We start from the raw sequence: 19,842 nt of genomic DNA, 5'->3' as shown, positions 1-19,842 counted from the left end.
CAGGAGTCAACTCACTAGTATATTTAAGAGAGATGATTTTCCTATGCTTAAAAAAAGAAGTAGTGTTTGTTTTTTTCTTCGAAATAAACCATATCTTGAGCGGTCAAATAATGGAAGAGCTTTATGCTACAAGCTCCTGTTAGTCAAAGGATGGCGGAAAATAAAGCATTTCCAAGCGAGTTGAAAGCGTAAAAGAAATTTGGAACTTGTAAAATGGGGGGGGGAAGACTCCATAGAAGTTCTAGAAACGAGACAAATCTTTGAAATGGGAATAAATAACGGAGGATCCAGATGTGCGTGTGTTGAAATATTCTATCATCTTGTCAAATAAAAAAACATTGGGAAGAAAGTCTATGTCAGCTTGTGAATTCGCTCCTGTGCGTGACGAGAGAAAAGCGACGGGGTTTGTTGGGGGGGGGGTGTGGTGTGCGCTGCGCGCGCGTGTGGGGGGGCCGTGGGGAGTGTTTCCCCAACGCCTTGCAAGTTCCAAATCATGGGAGGGAAGAGGCTTTGTACTTCAAGTCGTTCACGTCTCTTGGAATACGCGCGTGCGCGTGTTCGTGCGTGCGCGTCTGGCTGGAAGGCTTGCGTACTAGTCTCTCTCTATTTATGTGGGGGGCGGTTGGGGAGGGAGAGATCGATCATTTGCTAGAGGTAGGAACTCTGCTAGATCTTGCGTCGTCGACTCGTTGTTCTGTTCGGCGAGCTGTAGGAGATCATCATTTGCAAGGTAGGATACGGTTAATATAATATCCTAGGGCCTTTAATAACCTGTTTCGCTCTGCTTCTTGCCTTCGGCTGCATTAAGCTTTTTAATCAAGGTCCTTGCGTGGAGCTGCATCATGAAGAAGGATCGCAGGATGCAGTATTATTTCCCTCTCAACACCGGCGCCAAGATCCCAGCCGTTGGCCTCGGCACTTGGCAAGCGGACGGGGATGCTTGCAGCGAGGCGGTGCTCGCCGGGCTCCAGGCCGGCTATCGCCACTTTGACTGCGCCCACTTGTACGGCAACGAGGCGGAGGTTGGGCTCGCCCTGGCGGAAGCGCTTGCCCCCGACGGTGGCCTCCTCCGAGAAGACATCTTCGTCAGCTCCAAAGTCCTGTTTTGCCACACCCTCCCCAAGCGTGTCCAGCAAGCCGCCGAAGCCTCCCTCCGCCACCTCCGCCTCTCCTACCTTGACCTCTTCCTCCTGCACTGGCCCCCGCCAACCAACACCCGCCACATGGGCGACCCCACCGACCCGCCCCGCTCCAGCCCTCCCCCTCCACCCAATCTCCTGCCGCGCATCAAGGACACGTGGAGGGCTATGGAGCAACTGGTGGATAGAGGCCTTGTTCGAGCCATCGGAGTCAGCAATTTCGACATCTCCCTCCTCACTCAACTCTTGGCCTTCGCCAAGATCGTCCCGGCAGTAAACCAGGTAAGAGCAATCTTTACTTCGAATTCTCATTCAGATCATGCGCTCTCTCAATCCTCTCTTTTTGGGGGAACCGACTTAAGTCTCTCACACACATTATTATAACAAAGATTTGCTACTTTTTAAAAGGATCAAGTGCTCCATGTTAGGCACAGATTTCACACTGCATCCTAACTTCAGGTTCTTGACATATGAACAGGTGGAGTTGCACCCCTTGTGGCGGCAAGAACGTCTGGTAAAGTTCTGCCAGGCCAGAGGCATTCATGTTTCAGCTCACACTCCTCTTGGGGTGCCAGGAAGCAGCCTAGACAACATGAATGAAAAAGCATTAGCGGGACAGCAAGAAATTCTCTTGTCGCCTAGGTTCTCTAGGTCGGTCTCGGCACACAGGCCCCTTCTCAAGAACTCCTATGTCTCTCAAGTAGCTGAGAAGCTCCAAAAATCACCAGCTCAGGTGAATATGATTTTGCCCATCTCTCTCTTTTGACTTGTATGAGGGGATGGCGTCTGATTCCTGTGTTTTGCAGGTGGTATTGAGATGGGGGTTGCAGCGAGGCACCAGCGTCCTCCCTCGGAGCCTTCATCCAGACCGAATCCGATCTAATTTCGACATCTTGAACTGGTCTTTGTCCCATGAGGATTGGGACCGTATCAACGCCATGGAGCCCCAACTACCTCTCAACAACAACCTTTTCTCTGAGTCGTACCTCTCCCACGATGGGCCTCTGCAGTCCGTCGATGAGACGGACGATAGCGAGCACATCGACTGCTGATGGATGACCCACCGCCTTCCTATTAAAAGCATGTAAATGTTTTCACTCTTTCGAGAAACATATATAGCACATATTTTAATTCTCACTTTGTAAAATGAGAACACACTCGCTTAGAGACATAGCACATTATTTGGAAATTTGATCGCCCACCTTTCAAACTCAAAGCATAAATGGGCACATAGTTTGGTACGTTTGAAATGTGAAATGTAATTAGGATACAACACTTGGGTTTCATAATAATAATGGACAATATTTTAAAAAAAATTGCCTCGTTTTTGCAGAGTTGTATTATTAAGGGTGGATAGTTTCAGGCTCTGATTGTTTGGATTATTAGCATGCCTTTCTATAAGGTAGAAATTTTAATGCTTCTGGCGGAAATTCAAACGAACTTCCAAATTGTGACTGTTTTGAATATTAGCATGCTTTTGTAGTACTTTTAATAAATTTAGCTAATATTGATGATTGTTTATTGAAGGCTTTTGTCTTCACGACGGTTCTCCATTTCTTGTCTATGTCCCTTTCCACACACACTTTTCAATATTATACTTATCTAATGATCTTTCTAGAAGCAAGTTGTGTGTGAATGCCAACCTCTATATGCTTTGAGATATGATTATCCTATCCATCTCCTTTGTTAATGCATGTGTGGATTGATCTCTCTCTCTCTCTCTCTCTCTCTCTCTCTCTCTCTCTCTCTCCCCCCTTGTCTTGGTCACAATAGATTCAAGTAACCTTGACTCGCTATTCCTAATTTGAAATTTTGTTGCCCACATATCAAACTCAAAGCATAAATGTGACTTTGTGAAATGTGAAATGTAATTAGGGTACAGCATTTGGGTTTTGCAAATAATGGACAAACCATTTAGATATTTTAGGATTTTTTGCCTCCTTTTTGCAGAGCTGTATTAAGGGTGTATAGTTTCAAGTTATGATTGTATTGATTATTAGCACGCGCTTGTACAAGGTAGGAATTTTAATGCTTTTGGAAAAAATTCGAACATAGTTCCAAATTGTGATTGTTTTAAAAATTAGCATGTCTTTGTACAAGGTAGTACTTTTAATAAATTTGGCTAATATTGATGATTGTTTATTGAAGATTTCTATCTTCAAGATGGTTCTCCATTCCTTCTTGTATGTATCCCTTTTCACACACACTTTTCAATATTATAATTATTTAATGATCTTTCTGGAAGCAAGTTGTGTGTGAATGCCTACCTCTATATGCTTTGAGATATTATTATCCTATTCGGCTCCTTTGTTAATGCATGTGTGGATTGAACCCTCTGTGTGTGTGTGTGTGTGTGTGTGTGTGTGTGTGTGTGTGTGTGTGTGTGTACCCTTGTCCTAGTCACAACAGATTCAAGTTACCTTGATTCACTATTCCTAATCTGGAAATTTGATCACCCACATTTCAAACTCAAAGCATAAATGTGACTTTGAGAGGGGCACATATTTCGGTACATTTGAAATGTGAAATGTAATTAGGGTACAACATTTGGGTTTCCCAACAATGGACAATCCGTTCAGATATTTTAGAAAATTTTGCCTCATTTTTGTAAAGTTGTATTAAGGATACATAGTTTCACGTTGTGATTGCTTTGATTATTAGCATGCCCGTAAGATCCCCGTCCCCACCACACAACGGATTCGGGGTGTTAACAGCGGAAGTAGCACATCTTGCGCGGGGCAGGATCCCACACTCAGGGCCTCGCCCATGGATATCTGAACAGGAGACTAATCCATCGATTCTTCCAACAAAAATCGAACCCAGAAAAACTTCCCTTATCCGGAAAGCACGGGCGATTCCTCCAGGATAACTTTTCTCTAACGTAGTCAAAAGCCTTAACTAACTGAACTGATCTGACCGAACCCGTAAGTTCCTTAGTCAGATCAGGAAAAAGATTGTACTTGGATCATAGAGACCAACGCTTTTTTCCTCATTGAGAGGCACAGCCGTTGATTCTTTTCCATAGAACAATTTTTGACCGGGATTTACTTTATCTAACGTACCATAACAGAATTGAGTCTCAGCTTAGGGATCCATCAGTGCAGCCTAACCCCATCCAGTCCCATAGGTTAGCGAACCGCCCAACCACTGTAGTGATGGGATCCAATTTAGAATTTGGTTAGGTTTTGTCCCGGGTACCAGGGAAAAGAGTTCCCAGGCCCCCTAGCCGGATATTCATGCAAATTTAACATTAGTCATGCCACTTACACACCTAATATGAAATTACCTTTTTTACAGATTCAACCATCTTTAAAATAATCATTTAATGAAACCATAGTATCACTGATCACAATCCTCCAAAATATCCGGTTGAATCTTAATTTCCAATCATTCCTTCATCGGAGTATCTATGGCATCATTGGCAACCAGAACACTCACCACATGTCCACTCACGGGCCTTTTCAATAGTTCCTAGCTCATAGTACCCGGAAATATAATCACTTATAAAAATCAAGATGGAATCTCCGTTGAAGATCAGCAAGATCAACCAATAGATCCATATAAAAGAGCCATGGACTCATCCGTTGAGGACCAGCAAGGTAAATCAACCAGATCCATGCCTGATTTCAGAAAACAACTCTTACTCCTTGTTCCAATATCGTCCACGACGCACGTGTGGGTATCTTCGGCGACACAGAGCTCAAGCACCGTATGGTCAGCACCCTCTAGGACCCTTCACATGTCACCTAGCGCTTCAATCCATAGGCCGCTTCCTTGGTCCCTCATCCACTATACCGGAAGCTCACCATTTAAATCAAACCGAGGCTGGTCAAGACCTCGGTCAACCTTGCTACGCAAGACGTCCTCCGTTGACTCTCCGTCAGCTGTTGCAACTTTATCAAGTAGGTCTCCACGACCACATTCTCAAGACAGTCAAAATGCTTCCCAGCATTCTTGACATAAAACTTGATATAAAACAGTCATTTATAAACAGTTCACAAATACAGTTTCTATAATGAACTCTCGTCTTTCCAGATTGTTCCACATCAATCCATATTACTTAACCCAAATCCAAATCATATGCGTATCCATTCTTAGCCAGATACATCATTTTCCATCCCATCACATCAGATTCATTCACTTCAGATAACATCCATTCCTATCTTTCTTAAATTACATTACGTCTCATCACCTCCATTTCTCATTACATCTCATTCATTCACATCTTATATCATTCATTCACACACATCCACATCCATACCTCCACATTCACATCTACATCCATACATCCATTTTCACATCCTCATTCATACATCCACATCCACATCCACATCCATACATCCACATCCACATCCATACATCCACATCCACATCCACATCCACATTCATACATCCACATCCACATCCACATCCACATCCACATTCATACATCCACATCCATACATCCACATCCACATCCACATCCACGTTCATACATCCACATCCACATCCACATCCACATCCATACATCCACATCCACATCCACGTTCATACATCGACATCCACATCCACATTCATACATCCACATCCACATCCATACATCCACATCCACATTCATACTAACATTCGTATTCTTATTCACATTCACACATCCATTCTCATCTTATCGTAGCCCATACACATCTTATCACATCTTATCACATCCCTTAAACATCTTATCACATCCCTTACACATCTTATCACATCTTTTTACATCTCATACTCATCTTATTACATTCATTCTTATCTGATCACATCCCCTACACATCTTATCACATCCTATCACATCACATACACATTTTATCACATCCCATTTTCATGCTATTACCATTTTATTAGCTTTTTCCATATTGATATCGGTAATAGGACTTTTTTCTAAATTCTTGCCAATTGCTTGGCCTAAATTAAAGATTCTTTTCTGAGGACTATTTCTATATTGCTTCTCAATTCCTCAATTTAATTATATTCAATATTCTTCTTTTGAGTAAAAGAATTTATGGGATTTATAGAAATCAATTCTATCCATATTTCCTCTTATGGTAAAATAATCATAAATCAAATTTATACTAAAAATTCCTCTTCTTCCCATTTAATTTCTAGGATCCCAATTACCATGGGAATTCCTCTTTTCTCATCAAATATTTGTTATAAAATAAATTCATTTAAAATATCCATTATTTCAATATGCTAGAAATTTCTCTTTGTCCATCTAAATGATGGAATTCCAAATGTCGTAAGGATTCCTCTTTTGACATTTAAATGCTTCTCATAGACAAATAAATTTATCTAAAAATTCATCTTTGAAATTAAATGAATTATCCCATAATTCCAATATGATAAGAAATTCTCTTTTCCCATCCAATCATGGAATTCCAATGTAATGGGAATTCCTCTTTTAACATTTAATTATTTCTCATAGATAAATAAATTTATCTAAAAATTTATTTTTAAAATTAAATGAATTATCCCATAATTCCAATATGATAAGAAATTCTCTTTTCCCATCCAATCATGTAATGGGAATTCCTCTTTTAATATTTAATTATTTCTCATAGATAAATAAATTTATCTAAAAATTTATTTTTAAAATTAAATGAATTATCCCATAATTCCAATATGATAAGAAATTCTCTTTTTCCATCCAATCATGGAATTCCAATGTGATGGGAATTTCTCTTTTAACATTTAATTATTTCTCATAGATAAATAAATTTATCTAAAAATTTATAATTATGCATAAACCTAAAAACCAATATTTCTATGATTACAATGAGAATCAATTAGTTTATCTAGGATGATAATTCCTAGAATATGGTAGAAAGTCCTCTTTTCATACTTTTAATGAAAATATTTTATGTGTAATTTTTACAAAAATTTCACCATAGCTCCGCTGCTATTACTGATAAATCTCAATTTATTCTAAAAGAATGAACTTTAAGATTATGGATATGATTAGAATGTTCCCTAATTGGATCATTAACCCATTATGGATTGAATCATAAATTTTCATGAAATAACTAACTTAAAAGCATAAAAAAGCCATTAATTTGGTCTCCAATTAAAACAAGCATAGAATTTATTCTTGGATTAGGAAAAAGCTTCATGAGAAGCTTCATTTGGATTGAGAATAGGTCATGGGAATGACCATTCTTTGAGTGAGAGAGAGAAATTACATAAAAACCATTAAAATTAAGCATAAATAAAAATTTATGTTTTTCCTTACTACCATTTATCAATTAACGTCAATAGCATTAAAAAGCCATTCCAATTAAGCTCCTCAAGCTTGAGAGGGGTTGAGAAGAGAGAAACATTGAGAAATTATAGAAAAAGATCAAAATTCACCCTTTACCTTACAAATTGCTTGATTCTTTGATCACGGTAGAGGCCCCCAACCAATCAATTGGTTTGGTATGTTGATGGAGCCACCAATGGAGATTGAAGAAGGAGGGAAGCTCCAATTTCTTCAATTTGGAGAGAATTTTAGAGAATAGTAAAAATTATCATTATTTCAGCATAATTCTGGCATAGTATAATTCTCCTATTTTTTTTACAAAGGACTCAGGTTCTATTTATAGGAGAGGGAGGCTCTAACCAAGACCAACTGATTTCTATAATTTTCCAGATTCTGTTTGGTTGAATTTGGACCAGATTTGGACCTAGTTTGGTTCCTTTTTTATTCGGTTTGATCCAAGAGAGAGGAGAGATAAAAATATCACATTATTTTTTAGTTTGAAACTCGTTCAAGCATGTGAAGTAGGCGCCTCCTTGAAGGGACTCCCCTTCCATTTGGTATATGGATTCTGGAGCATCAAACCACATGACATGCCATGGTGAGTGGTTTGACAGGATGACGCCTACACATCAGGGCTATGTTGCTATTGGGAATAATACTCAACATCCTATTGCACATGTTGGTAGTGTGCCATTGCGTATGCATGATGGCAGAGTAAAAACCATGTCAGATGTGTTGTATGTGCCAACAATTACAAAGAGTCTTGCATCAGTTGGTCAAATCGTGGATCAAGGAATGCAAGTTAGGTTCAATCAACATGACTGTTTTGTTGAGGATTTCAAAAATGATTGCAAGTTAATTACAAAGGGGGAGAAAGAAGGTAGATTGTTTAAATTAAGTGCAGGCATTCCAGAGTTGAAGTCTGCCATGTTTCCAAAAATTCAAGGGCTTGTGCTAAACATTGATATTTGGTATAAGAGAGTTGGGCATGTGAATGAATATTCAAAAGTTAAAATCTATGCAAGCAAAAGGTATAGTTGGTTGTTTGCCCAGGTTCAAATATGATGGTAGTAATCATATATGTGAAGCATGTAGATTTGGGAAGCAGGCGAGGTTGCCATTTTCAAAAGATGGTCAAATCAGCAGAAGACCATTGGAAATCATTCACAGTGACATATGGGTTCCAACACACAGACTCCAACTATTAATGGTTGCAGGTATTATATCACATTTATTGATGATTACAGCACGATGACTTGATTTCCTATGCAGGAATCTACGAGTATGAGTGGACCCCTTGAGTCATCCAATGATAATGTGAGTCCATGGTCAAGAAGATTGAGACATGATGTGAGCATTGAGAGTAGTGTTGGGGACAAAGGAAAGAAGAAAGTGGAAGGTATTGGCATTGGCATTGGTACTACATGTTATGATTCATCAAGCTCAGAAAGCCTTGATGAAGAATTGGGGATTCCAAAAATAAGAACTCCAGGTGTTAGAAATGACAGGTATGTGCCACCACATGCTAGAGCACATGAAGCTCGTAGTAGGTAGTGAGCCGAAACTAGTGAGAGGAGATCATAGAGAGTGAGATACCCAGTACAAAGGTTGACATACAGGGGTTATGCTATGCATTATGCATATATGACATCAGTGGTAAAGCATGTAGAGCCTTCATGTTTTGAAGTGGCTATTGGCAAGGAGACATGCGATAGAGCCATGGATGAGGAGATGGATGCCTTGGTGCATAATGGCACATAGGATTTGGTAGATTTTCCAGATGGCAAGAATGTGATTGGTTGTAAATGGGTTTACAAAGTGAAGTGTAAATCAGATGGTTTAATAGAGAGGCATAAAGCAAGGTTGGTTGCAAAAGGATATGCACAGACACGTGGTTTGGATTATGATGAGACATTTAGCCCAGTGGCTAAGATGGCTACAGTTAGGTCTGTGATATCTATGGCTGCAAAAGATGTCTCATGGATGGAATCTATTTCAAATGGATGTGAAGAATGCCTTCCTCAATGGTGAGCTACAAGAGGAAGTATTTATGGAACAGCCAGAGAGGTATGTACACCCTAAGTATCCCACACGTGTATGCAGATTGAAGAAAGCATTGTATGGTTTAAAGTAGGCACCAAGAGCTTGGAGTGACAAAATAAGCAAGTATCTTATGAGCATTGGTTCTCATGTGGGAAACTCAGATTCTTCACTTTATGTGAAGAAGACAGAATGGATTGGTTGTGATAGTCATTTATGTGGATGACTTGATTGTGACAGCAGGTGATCATGGTGGGAAAGACATTGAGGATGTGAAGACATCTTTAAGCACACAGTTTGATATGAAGGATTTGGGTGAACTCAGATTCTTTCTTGGTAGTATTGAGGTGATCAGGACATCTCATGGTATATGGCTGGTGCAAAGACAGTATGTAGACATGTTAGCAAAGTATGGAATGACATGTTGTAAGCCTATGATGACACCTTTGGAGCATAATATGAAGCTTATGGTTGATTTCGGTGATGAACTGGAAGATGTCACCATGTACAGAAAAATGGTTAGTAGTCTTATCTACTTGACTATTACGAGGGCCGACTTATGTTATGCTGTGGGACTAGTGAGTCAGTTTATGCTGTGGGACTAGTGAGTCAGTTTATGCAGAGTCCCAGGAAGCCTAATTTAGATGCTGTCAGGAGGATTATGAGATATGTGAAGACCACAGCCCATTATGGTCTATTTTATGAGTCAGGGAAAGAGCTGAATGTGTATGGTTACACAGATGCAGATTGGGCAGGAAGTTCATATGATAGGAGATCTATGCGTTTAGCATTGGGAGTGCTGCAGTGAGTTGGAGTAGCAAAAAGCAACCCATAGTTGCCTTGTCTAGTACTATAGAGGCAGAGTATAGAGGTGCACAGCTATGGCCATATGTGAGGTGATGTGGCTGAAAAAGCTACTTAGTGATTTGGGTTAGCATTGTGATGATGGAGTTATCATACACTGTGACAACATGAGCTGTATACAGCTGGCTACTAACCCTGTCTATCATGCAAGGACCAAACACATAGAGGTCCATTATCATTTCATCAGGGGAGAAAGTGTTGGATGGACAGATTGATTTGTCTTATGTGAAGACAGATGAGAAAGTGACTGACATATTCACTAAGTCACTTGGGAGGGAAGGATAAGTTTGAGTACTTTCGAGATAGGCTTGGAGTACGAGAGATGGATATGATGAGATTGAGGGGAAGTGTTGATAGCCCAAGCTCATCTTCTTCATCTATGGCTGTACATCATGAGCTTGAGAGGGGCTGTTGAGATTACAAGCTCGATGACAACTAGAGCTAGGCACGATATGTGCTGGCATGGTAGATAGCAGCATGTGTGTGACAATAAATGGTCGCTTCTAGTTGGCCACAGTGTGTGGACATTAGATAGGGTTATTTGGTGTTGTAAACACAGCATATTTAGTGTGTGGTGTGTAGTTCTCTTTCTATTATGCATTGTGTTGAGAGTGGATATGGCTTCCCTCTTCGGTTAGGGTTACACTAATGGATTAGGGTTTGCTCTCTTGTTTGTGTGCTCTCTCTCTATTAGTCTTTTATCAATCTTTTGGAGGACCCTACTATGTACATGCGCATATTATAGGGGAGTTTGTTTCACAACTATCACTAGGCCTAGATTTGAGCTATGTTGTTGGATTATAGGTAGTTTGATTTACATAATTATCACCAAACCAGATTTGAGCTATGTTGTTAAATTATAGGGGGTTTGATTTACATCCAGGTTAGATTTGAGCTATGGCCTCGAGAAAGTCACACTTAAGTACATAAAGTCCATACTACACTATGAACTTTTGTATAATGGAATTTTCTATGAGGCTAGATTATAAGTACAAGTACATGGGTAGAGTATAAGTACAAGTATATGGGTACACAAATGCAGATTAGGCTGGTAGTGTCTCAAACAAGAGATCTACTAGAGCAATTTTATGTTTTCTTTTGGGAGTGTTATTACTAGATGGAGCAACAAAAGAAGCAACCAACGGTTGTCCTCTTGAGTATAGAGGCTAAGTTTAAGGGTGATACTATGGTAGCATGTGAGGTAGCTTGGTTATAGAAGCCACTTGCATATATGGGTGAGCGCATGGTTAGGGGCAGTTATCATTTATTGTGACAACATGAACAATATACATAGCATTATACAATTGGCTAGTAACCCAATGTATCATGCTAGGACAAAGCACATTGAGACACATTATATCATTTTATAAGGGAGATGGTTATAGGTGATGTGGATTTAGTATATGTTAGCACAGAGAAGTAGGTAGTGACATCTTCACAAAAGCATTGGGTACAGAGGATCTCAGCAAGTTCAGGAGCTTACTTGGAGTGCAGGGTATGGAGTTAAGCTCATGTCAACATATATGTGCCACTTGTTTCCTTTCTTTGGTGTGACTACCATTGGAGACACCCATTCTAAGTTGGTGACTAGATAAAAGAAGCCTGCAATTAAGAGCTTATCCACTTTCAGCTTTAATACATTTGCATGCATCTTACCAAGTTGATAAAGCCATTGCATCATTATTGGCTTTGCATTGGGTGAGCTTTGGGCTTCAGCTCAATCCTATGTTGTACCATAGTGCAACATAGTGACACACCCCTCTCATTTTTGTGTAATCTACTTGAAGCAAAAGTTGAGGGAAACAATATGACATCTAAGCATTGCTCCTTCTCCTCTTCTGAGAGGTCCCTTGAAAGAATGCTAGCATTGCTTTCATGATTTTCTTCATGTTGTACATTGGCCCTATTTGGATGCTCTAATGCAATCCTAAATAGATGTGGGGATACTTTGGCAAGGGAACATTGCTTTCATCTTCTATAGAAGAGAGAGGTTCCAAGAATAATTGAGCGTGGTTTCATACTCCACATCATCATAGGTGACTCCTCCTCTTGAGCATTGCACACGATGAGGGAGGAGGACATCTTGGAGTTGGTTAGCCGAGAGGAAGGGGAGCTTAGCCACCTAGTGGAGCAACAGGCCTAGCGCACCAAACTAATACAAGGGCAGCATAAGCCTAGTGCACCAGACTAATATAAGCGCAGCAGTACTTGGGCTTAATCGCCTAGCATAGCAGTGTAGTAAACAAAGCCTGCAAGTAAAAGAAGTGCATCCAAAGAAGGCGCCCCAGCAAGCAAGGCCGGCACATATTGAAGGGAGGAAAGAGAACTCTAAAGAAGGAACGAGCTGGTGCATAAGAACAAGCAGCTTCCACGCATGTGATTATATAATAGTAGCCGCCTGCATACAAAAAAAGGGAAGAGGTCTCTCACACCAACTCGCCTACATAGTGCAAGCTGTTATCAATTGAATACACAGAGAAAATACAAAAACACGAGGAGGCTATGGGCTAGGTTATGTTCATCACAAGCAGTGTGGATGGCCATGTTGTGAATGTAAGAGGACTTATGTTAGAGAGGCGTTGAAGGGTGTCTCTCACGCATCATAAGTGGGCTTGCCCACAATTTGAAGGTGGTTGTCTTTAACATGAACCATTTAGAAAATTACGAAGAAGAATAGAACGCAATAGTCTGTAACACAACTCAAGTCATAGAGAAGCTCTGGCTAGCACCCAAAAAAAAAAAAGAGAGAAGGTGCCTCAGCAAAAGAACCCTACACATAACATAAGCATAAGGAAGAGGAATCAAAAACGACATCAACAATTAAAAAAAGAGAAGAGAGCCCGTGTTCAATACCCTACGTAACAAGAAGAGATAAAAAAAGGTGATATTCATTGATGTTTTGTTTGTGATAAATAACAATATAATTTCATTGGTTTTCTTTGTGATAAATAATAATATAATTTCATTATTTATGTCTAGCAAGTGACGAGAATACTCATATAATATTAATATTATCTTGTGATTATCTCATATTATAACATGATTCAAGTTGATACTTTGTACCACACATAAAAATTCAAGTGTTATTGAGCGTGTCATCTTGCATATACGAGAGGAAATGTTTTTTTCAAGAGATTGCATTAACACTCGTGGTAGATGGTGATCTAGTTGCACACTCCATCTCATAGGTCCTTGTTATTTTTCATTGTTGGGCTTGGTCTTGGGAGTCAAGGATAGCCATCATTTGAGCAGTTTTCTTTGCTAGGTGTTCTTGGGCTTGGGTTTAGCTCCAGAGCTTAGGTTCGATAATATGAGGATAATATTTCCAGACAGTGGCATGCCTAGTGGGACCCTTCAGTGATGCAAATCTACAAATTTTTTAATGGAGCTCATAGTTCATTCCTGTTTTTGTTTTAGGTTGCTAGCTAGTTTTGGACTTATGGTATAGTTGGAGCTTTAACGCCCAAAATCATAAGAGGTCCAAGAGAGTTTGTAACCCAATAGACAAAGTTGATAAAGAACACAAATATTTCCTAGAGGACGATGAGGCTAGTTTCCTAAGAATATGGGATGAGTTTCTTGATAACCTTGTTGATGACCAAGCTTTAGAGGCCAAAAAGATCCTTGTGACTAAAGGCAAAAAAGAGTGTAAGGGAGATAATGATGCAATCAAGACTCCTCTTAAACCTAGAAAGGTTAATAAAAAGCTGTTATGGGAGTGAGGAAGCAGACACTCGTGTTAGAAATTTCATTCTTCAATGTATGGTAGTTAGATTTATGCACTCCAATGAGTGGAAAGCATGGTTCCCAATAACTTTGAGAGAAAAAGCTAAAAATTGGTTCTATGACATGGAGGAGCATAAACCCATAGGATTGGGACCTAGGAGGGGCTAATAAGGGCCTTTCTTCTTGAACACCATGAGTCCATTAAATGCCCTAATTATGTTGGGTGGTTTCTTTCAATGAGAAAATGAGACACCGAAAAGCTATATGGGTAGGTTTACCAAGTTCAAAAGAAAACATTGTGATCACCATAGTTATGATGAAAGATTATTGATGGAGAGCTTTATCAAGGGTTTGTTAGGCTCATTTTGCAAGTCTATCTGAGGTTAGCAAGGCCACTATCACTTGAAGATGCATTCACCAAAAAGTATGAGGTAGAAAAAGCATACAAATTTAGCACTACGATTTAGAGCTATGCAAGAGCTTAAGAAAATTAAAATTTCACATGATCTAGCAATTCCTAAAAACATCCCAAATTTTAGCCTTGGGGAGAAAAACCAAAGGAGCCACAAAAACACACAGAGTGTACCATTTCAAGGCCATGCTCTAGGGAATCACAAGAGGGACAATGGGATATCACAAAAGGCTAGAGCGCCAAAGAAGATGATTTATGTTTGGAGAAGAAAAGAAAATGGAACACTCAATCGAAGTCCAATGGATATAAGGCACCAATCTAATCGAAAATTCAGCTTCACACTATAGCAGGCTAGTTTCCTCGTACGACATCACTATTGCATTTTTTTTCAGAGCCTCGGGAACATGTTATTGTGTGAGCATTGCATGCATGTGTGTGTTTTGTGTCCACATGTGTCCATTTACTACCATTATGTGCATCTCGCATAATATTTATCTCATACCAATGCTCTCACTTGGTCGGCCTTGAGGAGCTATTTCTACATGATAGACCGACATCAATACGAAAGAGAGCACAAGATGGAGACGAATGCAAATTTTTTTCATAACAAGAACATTTTGTGATGGTACCACATATAAAGAGATGCAGTAATGTCATCATGTTGGGAAAAGTAATAGCACAATGGGGGGGGGGCCGGGGCCGGGGGCGGGCGGGGCGAATGCTTTCGGGAGCATAAGCCTAGCGCATCAGACTAATATAAGCAGAGCATAAGCCTCCTAGCACAGCAGTGCAGTAAACAAAGCCTGCACGTAACAAAAGCGCAGCAGCCGGCACATATTGAAGAGAGGAAAGAGAACTCTAAAGAAGGAACGAGCTCGTGCATGATAACGAGCGCATGTGATCATACAGTAGTAGCCTCCTGCGCACAACAAAAGAGAAGAGGGCTCTCATGCCAACTCTCTTACAGAGTCAAGGCTGTTATCGATTGACACAGAGAGAGAATACGAAAACGCAGGAGGAGGTTGTGTTCATCGCGAGCAGTGGACGATCACGTTGTGCACATAAGAGGTGACGGGCATCATAAGTGGGCTTGCCGCCCATAGTTTGAATGTGGCTGTCTTTAACATGAAGCATTTAGAACTTCACGAAAGAAGAATAGAACACAACTCAAGTCATAGAGAAGCTCCGGCTCTAGCACTTTTAACACAAAGATGAAGAATTAGTCCAAGTGACGACTCTGATACCGCCACAATCTAGGCTACTAGGCCACATACTACAACAATTAACCAAACAATAAATCAAATGTATATGTCATTGCACACAAGCACATAATGTGGAAGGAATACGAAGCCAAAAATAAGATCAACCCTCTCCTTCTCAACTTCCCTAAATTTAACTCCACCATTTATCATGATCCCAAATGAAGAGTGGATGTGCAGGCTAATAGTCTAGTTGATTGCCTCATATTAGGATGCCCCAGATGTCACCATCCAAGCTGCCATCAAGTTCCTTGACACAAACCATTACAAGAATTTAGAAGGATCCCATGTAATGGCACAAATACAATGAATCTCAAGCGTAGGGCCTTACCTTCGACATCAACCTTGGGCCCACACTTCACCATATCTATGGGCTAGCCATTCACGTGCATCTAGTCTTTGGAAGCATTAAGGATGTGGGCCTTTGAGGAGATGTTCTCATCGGAGTTCATCCTCTTTGGCTACAGTTCACCGTAATAATAGGAAGAGGTCTTCTTGCAAAGATAAAGTGGAGACACTCTCATCGACATGCCCATCATTCACAACTTCCAAGGACAGAAGCAGTCTAGGAACCGCGGGGGGGGGGGGATTGTTAACTCTTTTTTGTACATCTAAATACCCTATCTCTAGCCTAGTATCTATTCACATTATGTATAATCATGGACCAATGATGTATTAAAAGCCAGCCCACATCCATAAGCCTTGTATATATGGGTAGAGATAGGAAATGAGCACTCACTTAAGTTGGGTGGTCGGGCAAAGCCCATTTCTATATATATAAATTTTGATAATGTGAATGGGGGAACCCAATCATTTCTCAAGTGCAAAGCTTTCTTCTTCTCTTGAGCTCTTACCTTCTTGCTAGATTTGAAGGATGCATGCTTGTGTGTGGATGGAGTGTATTGAGTATGCATGCTCGCTTTCTTGAGTGAGAGGTGATTGAGCATGGTTGGAGAAGGAGGTGGTTCAAGCTTTTTAGCTTAACCATTGCTTTTTGGAAGGATTATTTCATTGATTAGAGAGTAGAGGAAGGGCTGAAACAATAGGGATTGACATGCCTCTTGGACTCTTTAGCCTCTCCAATAGGGACTTCCAAGATCCAAGACAAGTGGTCTAACCACCACTAGCACAATTGAAGTAACTAGTAAGGGGGATCATGTATTTTACCTTCCAAGGTCCTCTTCTTGATTGGGGCTACCTAATCTATGCTTTGGAACCAATATAAAATTTCATAAGCATAGTCTCATAGCTTGATTGTACTCCAATTTGTGCTGTGAAACCTCTCTCAAAATCACACTCATATACACTCAAAATGGTTACCGTATGATAGGGGATTGATTAAGGGAATAAATTCTTCCTTAATCAATAGATAATCATAAAGTGTCAAGGCTACAAATAGCTCACTAAAGAGACCCACAAATTTCACACATCTTTTATGGATATCTCTTCACACAGAAAAAGGTGTAGACAAAGTCAATGTCAAGTACTAGAAGGGTATTTAAATAGTGTTTACACTTATTATCTAGCTACCACACATAAAGAGATGCAATATAGGCTATCATCATGTCCAAAGTTAATGTCATGGACCAAGTCATGTTGCTCCAGATGCCACATATCATTCCAAAGTATCATCACTACTGGAGCTTGCTCTCATATTCACACTGGAAGAAGGTGGCCTAGGAGGCGAGATGGTTTAGATATGGCTTGGATAGATTTAGCACACTGCCAAACAGGCTACATGCCACACTAGACCGTTATCTCATAATAGTTCACACATGCAGTAGGTAGACTTTGCTCTTGGACACCCTATGTTGACATGTGGAGCCCAAACAGAGTCCAAGATGAGCCCACATTAGACTTTACTCTTAGACACCCTATCCTAACATATGGGGCACAAATAGAGTCCAAGATGAGCCCACATGGTTGTGGGAACATTTCACAACACTATTTGATCCACGGATGGTGGCACTGACTATGATCACATAGCCCTATGGGGTCATGGTTGCCCCACATTTATACATGCGTGCATATAGATACACAACTAACCCCTTCTTTACATAGTTCATTAGTCATCATCACTATGAGTTTACTCCCTTACTTCTACTAGCATACAGCCTCTTTCTTTGAAGTTCCAGATCAACCATCGAAGCTCTCTTCATAGTAGCACACGAGTGTGGGGGGGGATTTTACATCTATTATATTACTTTAGTAATGTACGACACTTTTCTCTATCTCTGTTATTGTGCATATTAAGTTTTAAAGTTTTGACATGTGGAAGATCTTGCTTCTTATTAGTGTTCTCTTGCACACTGCATGTTGTATTCTCTTACATGGTATCAAAGCTCCGGCTTGGTATTAAACTTCTAATTGCTCTCTCTATCAGTCCCCCTAGAAATGGCATCTTTTACAAGGCCCACCACCATTTGGTGCTGATGGAAAGCTTAATGGCACCAATTATCCTCTCTAAAAGTTTAAGTAGAGGCTATTCTTTCCTCCTATGACTATGGAACATCATCATTGTAGGTGATGAGTTCACCCCCCCACCAACAAGGGAAGTAGATGGCAACCCTACTAACCTTATCTAAGCTTGAAGACTATGACATCCTCACTAGTGTGGTAGATAATGTGTTAACCATGGTTCGTCATGTCTCTAGAGCTATAGATACATGAGCTTTGTTACAGTAGTAGAGCCAGTTTCAAGACCACAAAACCCTTAAGGATTCATAATCTTGAAAATGAGCTTCAAACAAGAGCAGGTAAATGAACGGGTGGAGGCATTTCTCACTAGAATTAAAGATCTCTATGACTAGATGGATGTAATCGGCATGAATGTGCTCTCTCCTCAGATCTAGCTCATTGTTTATGGGTATTGTCACCTAAATATGATATTTTTGTTACATCTTTAAATGCTGGTGTAACACCACAAAATATGAATTTATCAGCAAAAGAAGAAAAATAAAAAAGTAGAAAAACATGTTTTTTTCACCTCATCCACACATCCAATCACATCATGCTACGAAGATTTTTAAAGAATGGTGAGAAAGTGAGTCAAAGAGGCTACCAAGGTCCTCATTCGTTTCTTGACAACGACACCAATGGTAAAGCGTTAAAGGAAGCGCTCTTACCTCGTCCTTAGTGTCATGGGGACTTCCTCCTTCAATCAAGATCATGATTTGTGCTGCAAGAGATCCACCTGCTCCTTGGGAAGCTACTTCCATTGCTTCTCTCCTAGGAGTGCTATGACATTACCATGTTGGGACTATGGGCCCTCGTCCCTCCTATCTCCTCACACACTCCCTCATCCCTCCTATCTCCTCACACACTCCCTCACACGAGCTCACTAGCATGTAATTCAGAAGAGGATTTGCAAGAGGTTTAGGCAAGAGCAAGACTCAATTACACAATGGGAGAGTGTGTTTGCATTATGAGTCAAGCTAACTTATATACAAGGCCTTATGTGTTGACACGCACTTAAAGTGTCCCCAGGAGGCACCCATGGCTCATAAGTGGCCTATTGCTTATACATTGCTTAATCTCCTATAATACATCCATGACAATGTACATCACTAGTCATATTTGTCATAACTACTAGCACACCCGTTCCAAGTTCCATAGCTTGATTAGAAATCCTTTTAGAGTGTATATTTGATCTTTGATGTAGAACATTAGTGCCAGTATCTATTAATCCTAGAAATGGGTTGATAACACATAAGGCTTGTAAGAAGGCACACCGATGCACCCCCCTTTTTATGCTTCTAATGCCCATGATTTGATGCTTGATTTAGCTTTGCATTCAAGTGGTTATTCAAAGAAAATAAGCAAAGTAAAATAAGGATAGTGAACACTATTGGCTATGGTGCATTATAGGTCCAAATAAGGGTTAGGATTTGTAGCACAATAAAGATAGAGAGTGTGGAAGAAGATAGTGAAGCAAGTATGAAAAGATTGTATATACAAAAATCTTGGTTATGTACAAAAATCTTGTATATACAAAAATCTTGGTTATACACAAAAAGCTTAATATAAGAAAAAAGCTCCAAAAAATTGCTCATTAGTAAGGGTCACCCAAATATAGCCTCATGTTATTGCTTGGACCCAAAGTTAATGCCATTATTGCTTATGTCAAAGGCTCCAAGAGAAGTCTCTAGAAAG

At 40.1% G+C, this 19,842-nt stretch overlaps 1 protein-coding gene across 1 annotated transcript; it reads left to right on the top strand.

Moving 5' to 3' along the window:
- Positions 1-623: 623 nt before the first annotated feature.
- On the top strand, positions 624-2,355 carry LOC147603146 (aldo-keto reductase family 4 member C10-like). Its single transcript, XM_086797131.1, has 3 exons — positions 624-1,421; positions 1,618-1,872; positions 1,946-2,355. Exons 1-3 carry the CDS (start codon positions 843-845, stop codon positions 2,189-2,191), a joined length of 1,080 nt encoding a protein of 359 aa, XP_086653257.1. The 5' UTR covers positions 624-842; the 3' UTR covers positions 2,192-2,355.
- Positions 2,356-19,842: the final 17,487 nt, after the last annotated feature.

This window comes from Cibotium barometz, chromosome 65, assembly GCF_041138505.1.
Source record: "Cibotium barometz isolate CiBa-2024 chromosome 65, ASM4113850v1, whole genome shotgun sequence".
NCBI lineage: Eukaryota > Viridiplantae > Streptophyta > Polypodiopsida > Cyatheales > Cibotiaceae > Cibotium > Cibotium barometz.
Note: the sequence above shows the minus strand (reverse complement) of the source record. Positions and strands in the feature narration are given on the sequence as shown.